Genomic DNA, 8,206 nt, shown 5'->3' on the forward strand with positions numbered 1-8,206 from the left:
GCACAGGTGTGGTTTGTTTTGGGTTCCTGTGTTGTGTGTGGACATACATAATAAAGTGTTACAGAAGTTGATTGTGTTGAAGGCTGATACTTGAGTGCAGACCTCTCTGCAGAGCAGAGGTGTCAGGGCTGGCCTCAGCCCAGGGCAGTAATCACAACAGCCCAGGGTCCCTCGTGTGGCTGTGGTTCTGGATCACCAGCTAGTGTGGCAATGCCACCACAGCCCCAAAAATGCATGTACTTCTTTCATGATACACAATTCCCACTTCCAGATCCATATTAATCTCTCTCTGCTTAAAAACCCAGACGTATCCAGATCCCCTTACCACCACTCTGTGAACCTGAGACCTTGCTATGCCCCTGAAAGATACTCACATGGAGCACACAAAACCTCTGAAAATGTCAGTGCAGGCTAGCTTGTTTACAGAGAAGCTGTTTCACCCTGTGGCAGGGCTGAGCCTCACACCTGGAACCAGTCTGCCTGCATACCTGCCCCTGCTCCCAGCCAGGCCCTCATGGCAGCTTCCTGGGTGGACCCCTGGAGAAGGATCCTCCTTCTCATGCTCTGACCCTTTGTATTCCCAGCTCTGCATGCCAGATGTATTTCCCCCCAAACATGAGTTGCCAGGTTCCTGCACTGCAGCTGCCTGAGGGCAGAAAATGCACACAAACACACACACACACACACACAAAAGAAAACCTACCATGTCTGCTTGGCTAAAAAATAAATGGATGGACTTATGAGCAGGGTCAAAGTAGACAAGCCATCCAACCACTAATGCTGAGGGACTGGTGAGTAAGATCCTGGACAAATAAGCCTGGGTGCTTGTATTTTTAACTTCTTTTAAGACATCACCGAGACTAAAAAGAAAAGACTGCATCCAGCATAAATTCCTGTGATGTAAAAGTATGTTGAAAAGCCCAGCAAATACCCTCCAAAAGATAACTGAAATGCTTTTTCCCAGCCCTCAGATTTAAATCTCTTACCCAAAAGATATTAGAAATTTCCAAAAATACTGTGTATAGTGTATTTTCATAGATAGCTGATGAGCCCAGAAGACAAATTATGAGACAGTAACTGAAAAAGTAAAGCTCACTTTAGAAATATGGCATGTAAGAGCAAAAGTTGGCTAACCACTGAAAGAAGCCAGCAGGTTTTCCTCCTGCTCAAGGCTTCAAGTGCCACATTTGCTCTCTACCCTGTCTCATCCATCCAATGCCTGACCCATTTTCCCCCTTTGGTTTGCATACTCTGAGGTGTATTATTTACCTTTTTTATACACTAAATGTTATAATGAGTGGAGAAATAGAAAGGCAGCTAGCAGTGAAATAGAGATTTAAAGGAGGTGGGGGAATTAGCTGTGTGGCAGAGCTTTGAGAAATGCTGTCCTGTGTTATCTCATGCTCTGGAGCATGACAAAGAGACTCCTGAGCTATCAGGGATGGTAATGACTGGGCTGTGCCCTGGGCAATCTTCCCAATCAGTTGGTACCAGCCTTATGAATCACTTTCTAAAGGTGAATGCCACTGCTGCTCCCTGCTTTTAACTCCAGAGTAACCCATGAAGGCACGATCAACTCCAGCAGAAATAGCTTGCAGTTACCTGTGTCTCATGTGCTGTTCATCATACCACAAAGATGACAGGAATGTAAAAATTATTGCATTTGTGCAACTCCACAGCTGAAGAGACACATGGAACTGTGTAATGGGTGCTGGGGACAGGGTCACCTCACCCCAGTGCATGGGCCTGGCACTGCAACTGGCAGCACTGATGAGTTTGCTCAGCTCTGCATAGCTGACAGGGAAAGGTGTCTTTTAGCTTGTCTTCCTGGAGAGGAAAGAGAGAAAAGAAAGAAGGGCTATGGCTGGAGAGACATGCACAGAAACCCTGTGATGGTGCATTAGGGCTGCCTACACCACAGCAGGTGAAATATTTGTTTGGACAAGAGCACTCATTGTGCCACAGATGTGGTCTCTCATCGCCACAGTTAGAGCAATGTATTTATGGCCCTTGAAAGCACTTGCAAAAAAAGCTGCACCCCAGCTGTGGGGCTGGGGGTCTCCTCCCAGCACTGCCACTGGGAGAGTCCCACCAAACCACTGCAGGCAGAGGCAGGGCTAAATCATGCTTTAATCACACCTCAGAGTAACAATGCATTGAGGGACAGAGCAGGGCTGAGGCTGGCACCATGAGGCAGTGGGGCCAGTGCCCAAGACCCCATGGCAGCACCCGGGCAGGCTCCTCTTCCCACTTCACCTGGCTTCCTGGACACGGTAGGCACCACCTCCTTCATCCTCAGCATCCGAGCAAGGCTGGGAAAGCAGCACCTGGTTTGGTGTCCCTGTGTCAGTGCAGCCTACTGATGTCATGCTGGGACGCTCTGGGACCAGCTGCTTTCAGCCTTCATCATCATTCCTAGTCCATCCCTCTCTCCCCTCCTCTCTGCTCCCTTCCTCCTGCCCCAAACACGTGGGGCCCAAAGCCAAGGACAGGTAGGAAAGGGGTGGAGCTAGGGAGACAGCAAGAGGCCGCAGCAGTGGTGGCTGAGCTGTAAGCTTGTAAGCTCAGATGGAGCGATGCAACTCTTGCTCCTCTTTTGTTGGCAGCTGCTCACTGGGCTGGATGTAGTTGTCCTCGATGAAGCCATCATCATCCTCAGCTTGCAGGTCAGCAGCATCAGTTATGGAATGGCTCCCACAGGAGCCCCTGTCCCAGCTGCTGCTGTCCTCCATGGGGCTGCGGCCGATGGAGCTCATTTCAGGCAGTGGCCGGTGGCGGTAGCTGGCGAAGTTCTTGTGGGCAAGCTTGCACTTGGCAGCCAGTGCAATCAGGATGGAGATGCCAATCGCTGTCACCAGGAATCCCACCAGGTATGGCCAGCTCCTTCCCCCCTTCCCGGCAGGCAGTGCAGTGCCTGTGACACAGGAAAAGCACATGGTCAGCCTGTGGCACACCCAGGGGATGTGAACACTGGGGGCAAAACTGCCTGACAGCTGGCTGGTACTGCTGCCCATCACTGTGGAGTCTGTGCTCCATGTGGCTTCGTGGCACCTGCTAACTTCCTGTCACAAACCCAGCAAACACCTCCAGGAGTTGGCCACCCTCCCACCAAGCCACTGCACCAGTGTGGCCGAGCAGCCTGGGCCTCTGGGACTGTGGGGCAGAGCAGGGGGTCTCCACCTGCAGCCCCACCCAGTATGACGGAGGACAGGAAGGTGCTAAACCTTATGGACACCTCTGAATCTGCTCAACTTACTGTTGTTCTCAGTCACTGTGATATTCTGTGGTGTGGTGAGCTCACGAGCAAACCGCTGCTTAACCTGGCAGCCCAGGTGCTGAGAATCCAGAGCTGCAATCTCCCGGCCCCTCAGCCCCGGGGGGGACACGCAGGTCACCTGCACAGCTGGGAGACAAATGGGCTAAGGTGGGATGGGGGTCTGCACCCATCCCCTCTCCAGTTTAGAGAAGATGATCCCCGCTTGCTCCTGGGTTGATGGGTTGCATTGCAAGGTGCTCCTGGCTCTGCCTTACAGACTCGCTGACCCTCAGCATATTGTAGGAAACAACCAAAGGAAAAATCCCCTGACCAAGGAAGTATGTGTGACTCTGATTAGCAGCTCTTTTAAATTGGATACAGACAAATTCATGGATACCCACAGAAACCCCACTGCTCTTACTTGGAGCTGAGCTCAAATGGTTGGAGCCTGACCTGGCTCCAGAGAGGGAGCTGCCAACTCCTCAACAATGAAAATGTGGTCACTCTACAAAGACACGTAAAGATGGATTTAGAGGCCAAATTGTACATGCAACCCATTTCCCAGAAGAGTAGCCAAATTATCCTGCTGACATTCTTAGAAATCCGTGGTATCCTGTGTAACTGCAAGCAAGGAACGGACACATCACCTTTTGGTTTGCTGTCCCTCAGCAGGGTAGGACAGAGAGCCATCTCAGACCTTGCCCAGGGGTCAGAGCAAAGGGATCAAGCAAGACTCCTACACTCGGGGTTCTGCCTGCCCGACACACTCCCTGCCACCCACCCTCCACTCACCTCTCCTGCGCCGCAGCCACTGCTGCAGAGGGTGCGCGCTGCAGTCGCAGGCCCAGGGGTTCCCTTCCAGAAGGACCTGTGGGACCGTCTCCAACAGCTGCAGGCTCCAAGGGTCCACAGAGACCAGCGCGTTGTGCTGCAGGTCCAGGTGGAAAAGGGCCTTCAGCGGCAAAAGGAAAGGGACATCAAGCTCTTGCAAGCTGTTGTTTCTTAGAAGCAGGGTGTGCAAGTTTCCCAGGCCCTTGAAAGTGTCCATGTGGATGTGGGTGATGCTGCAGCTGCTCAGGTCCAGCAGACGCAGCGCCCCGAGGTTGGAGAAGACTGCTGGGCTCAGCGTGAGCTTGGCATTGCTGGACAGGTTGAGAGAGTGCAGGGAAGGGAAGTGCTTCAAGAGAGTCCTGTGATGGGGCATGACCAAGGAGTTGAAGGAGAGGTCCAAACTGGTGATGTTTCTTGGAAGGGAACTTGGAGTGTGCTGAAGGTTCTTCCCACTGCAGTTGGCCCATCCCTGGGAAAAGAGCTGCTGTTTGAGATGGGCTATCCATGATGGGGAGTGTCTCCATAGAGAGACTGCTCAAAGGTTCAAATGTCTTAATTACCCTTGCAGAGTTTAAAAAAGCAAAGACACACACATGTTTAAAAAACACATGAGCTACCAGACTGGAGCGGGCCTAGATAAATGGAGAAAGATGAGCAGGACAGCCCAGGACTGAGAGCAGCTGACTGAAACAGTAAAGGAGGAGCATGCAGAGCTGGAGGAAAAACCCAAATGGATGAGTGCAAAGGCAGCAGGTTGTCACCTCCCTGTCCTTCCATACAGGGCAGTTGTCATACAGGGTCAGTTTGCAGAGGGCCTTCCTTTTCCTCCCCTGGATCCCCACCTCCAGCCCCCTGGGAGCTCTTGTGTGACACAGGGGCATCCTCCCAGCTGGAGCAGGGAAGCAGGCGAGCCTTGCCTGTTGCAAGGGCAGGCAGGAAGCTGACCAGGCTGCAGAGCTATAGGCACCTGTACCAGTCACCCGTGCCTGGAGCAGCTCCCTGGGGCCTGTGCAGGACAGAGCACCAATGCTTCCATCTATGCCACATTCCTGAGGATACACAGTGGGTAGCCATGGCTTACTGCTGGCTGGCTGTGTCAGTATTGGGAAACAAAACCTTAGGCCAAGCACCATTCACTGCCCCAAAAGACCAGCAGAGCAGGATGGAAGGATGTCAACCCACATAGATGGATTTATTTTTTTTACCAGTAAAACAGGGTGCCCCAGCTCAAACAGTTCTGAGGAGCAGACTGCAGCATGGGTTACTCTTGCCTGGGCTTTTAGTGGGAGGGGGTCAAGTGTCCAAACTGAAGCTGCCAGACAGCAGGTCAGCAATTTAAGTTTGGTTTGGCAGGCACAAGCTCCTGCTAAGCACTGTGTTTGGACTTTGCAAACAGAGATGCTGTGCTTTAAGTTTACTGTGGTCCATAGTCCTGGGTTTCTGTGTTGGCTACATTCCAGACAGCTGAGCTTTCCATTTCCTTCACCTGTCTTTTCATCCTCCTAAATCTCCTATCAAACCCTGCTGCTCCTGCTTGGCAGAGGAACAGATATGCCCTTAAAAACCTCAGGTGCTGAGGACTGGGTTATAATTGGGCCAAGCCACAGGGGCACCACATGGGCCCTGTTTCCAGCTCAAACACAGCTGGGCTCAGGGAGGCTTTGGAAAACAGTGCAAACCTTTGGGTGGAATAACTGAGAGCTCAGTGGAAAGGTCAGTGGCCCATGACAGCCACTTTCCTTCATTCTCTCAGCTCCTGCCTGATGCAGCCAAGCTGCTGGCTGCAGTGCTTGTCCCAGTGGCTTAGCAGTGTTTCCTGCTCCTTGCCGGGTGCTCAGGGATCCTGGCCCCAATCACCCTGGCTGCAGTCACTGCATCACCATGCACTGGGGAAGGGAGTGAGGGGTTGGGATCTCCCCAGGGATGTGACTCATGGCTGCTTGCCTTGCACCCCTCATGGGCAGCTGTGTTACACCTGCAGCCAAGAGACCCCCACAGCCAGAAATGCCATGACTCAGACAAGGCTCTCCCAGGCTGTGCTCTGAGAACAGGCTGGACAACATGACACGTTCAGCCCAAGGCTGGGAGCAGGACAGCCAGGCTTTGGGCATGAGCAAACCACTTCTGTGGCTGGTGGCCACTGGCACAGCACATCTCCCAGTTAACTCCACTGCCTCCCGTGGGTTTTCATCACTCATCTTCTCTTGAGCCGTGCAGAGCAGGAGCTGCCCGCCAGGCCCCGCTGCCCATGGCACCCCGGCTGTGCTGGCAGGCCCAGGAGCCGGCCCTGCCCACCCCGCTGCTGCCCGCGCCGCAGCCCCCACGGCCCCCCTACCTGGTGGTCAAGGCTGCAGGGGTGTCCCGTCACCACTGACCAGGCGCAGAGGAGGCTGCAGACCCAGCAGAGCAGGCAGGTAGGAGCCATTTGGCTCCAGGAAACTTCCGGCCAGAAAAACAAGTCTCGGGGAAAGCTGGGAAGCCGGCAGAGCCGGCCCTGCCGGGCGAGGTGTGGCCGCGGCCGCTCGGCTCAGGGCCGCCACCGAGTTCTCACAGGCCGGCCCCGCACTCAGCAGCGCCCGGGACCCGGCCCGGCTGCCGCCCCGGCCCCGCTCCTCCCGAGCTGGTGAAAGGTAGCGGTGCCAGTTACACATTAACAGCCGCGCCCCATCACCTCCCAGCCGTGTGGCCGCCCGTGATCGGCGACCAGGACTGCGTGCTGCGCTGTGGGTGCCGTGCGGGCTGCCGAGGTGGCAGCAGGATCCTGGGAGGCTGGGGAGCCTCCAGAGGGAGGAAGGGGCACGGCTGTGGCATCTGCCCTGAGACGCTGCACTGGAGGAGAGCAGCCTGAACCTGGTCCACGCACCTGGGACAGGGACATACAGCCAGCCCCGTCGGGGGAAGCTGGGGCTGAGGCAGCAGGGAAGTATCCTACAGGAAAATAAAGGTCTTGCTGGAATTCCAGCAGAAAGGTGTTTAAAGCATGCAGCAAACTGGCAGGTCGCTGGGCCCAGCCGCAGCAGCTCAGTGAACAACACCTGTTCATGAAGGTCCCAGAGGATGGGAGTGCCCCACCACCTTCAGCACTCTCCGTGCAGACCTGCCAGTAGTTCTCCCTTCCAATCCTGCCGTGCAGTCAGTGAAAGTCTGAGAAATCAGCATCTCATGGGTGTTTGCTGGCATGCCAGACCTGCTCCTGTGCCCACGGGTGATGGGGCGGGTCAGTGGGCAAGGCTGGCAGAGCCACAGGCCAGGCAGGGAAAGAACTGCTACACCTTCTCCTGGCTTTGCCTCTGAAGCAGGAGGGAGCCCCAAGCTCTCTTCCCTGCTCCCCTTTCCCTGGTCCCATGCCTGCTCATCGACAGGAAGCCGATTGCCAGCAAGAGCACTTCGGAACTGTCGGCAGCTGGGACAGGATGGCCCCTCCTCCCCCAGCTGCCAAAGGTCCCCTCCACAGCCGCACATCCACCCTTTCCTCAGGGAAACGGCTTCCCAGCAGCCTGTCCCTCATCCTGTGGGCATGTGCTGGATGGCAAGGCAGCAGGCAGCTCCTGCTTCCCAGCTGCCTAGGCAGGCTGGGGATGCTCAAATACCCCACTTCCCAAATGTTCCTACGCCTGGTGCAATCAGTCCTTACCCCAACTTTGCACACAAAACAAAACAAATATCCAGAGAAGCAGGACTAGAAAGTGTTGCTGAGGCAGGCCAGTCCAATGGTGGGTCTGCAGGGTGTTTGCATTTCCTATCAGGAAATGTATCTGTGCATTATGGTTTCTGACATGAGGTGCCATGCATTAGAATGTGCAAATGATAACAAAAAGTGGTATTTTTGTCAGTCTTGGGGGGGGTGGGGGGTGTTTTGTTTTGTTTTTTTAGTATGTTGTGATTCAGCAAAAAAGCTGAGGATCATGAAATCAGCAGATATGCAGGGGCTTGGAGTGTCCTGTGGATTGGGCAACTGGAGCTTTCCACGTTGCAGGAGAGCAAGTGTGGAGAGCTGCTTCGGCTGTGCTCAGCTGTGCCTATCCCTCTGGTGCCTCTCCTGGAGACAGATAAACTTAAAGTGGAGCTGTAAGGTCCTGCCTGGCCACAAAACTCCCCAGAAACGTTTCCTACCCTACC

The 8,206-nt window shown here is 54.4% G+C and overlaps 1 protein-coding gene across 1 annotated transcript; it reads right to left on the bottom strand.

Moving 5' to 3' along the window:
• Positions 1-2,321: 2,321 nt before the first annotated feature.
• On the bottom strand, positions 2,322-4,460 carry CUNH1orf210 (chromosome unknown C1orf210 homolog). Its single transcript, XM_054286267.1, has 3 exons — positions 4,049-4,460; positions 3,257-3,403; positions 2,322-2,914 (listed from the first exon to the last, which is right to left on the bottom strand). The coding sequence occupies exons 1-3, from the start codon at positions 4,458-4,460 to the stop codon at positions 2,565-2,567; spliced, it is 909 nt and encodes a 302-aa protein (XP_054142242.1). The 3' UTR covers positions 2,322-2,564.
• Between the last annotated feature and the right edge of the window lie 3,746 nt (positions 4,461-8,206).

This window comes from Melozone crissalis, unplaced genomic scaffold (assembly GCF_028551555.1).
Source record: "Melozone crissalis strain CALT ecotype California unplaced genomic scaffold, PUWL_Pcris_2 ptg000045l_1, whole genome shotgun sequence".
Taxonomy (NCBI): Eukaryota; Metazoa; Chordata; class Aves; order Passeriformes; family Passerellidae; genus Melozone; species Melozone crissalis.

Bases quoted from the DNA above. Each gene is read 5' to 3' on its own strand.
- CUNH1orf210 (XM_054286267.1), bottom strand. From the start codon at position 4,460: ATGCCCCATCACAGGACTCTCTTGAAGCACTTCCCTTCCCTGCACTCT. The intron at 3,404-4,048 runs GTGAGTGGAGGG...TTTGTCTCCCAG, and splicing joins GTGGCTGCGGCGCAGGAGAG to CTGTGCAGGTGACCTGCGTG. The intron at 2,915-3,256 runs GTAAGTTGAGCA...CCTGTGTCACAG, and splicing joins CACAGTGACTGAGAACAACA to GCACTGCACTGCCTGCCGGG.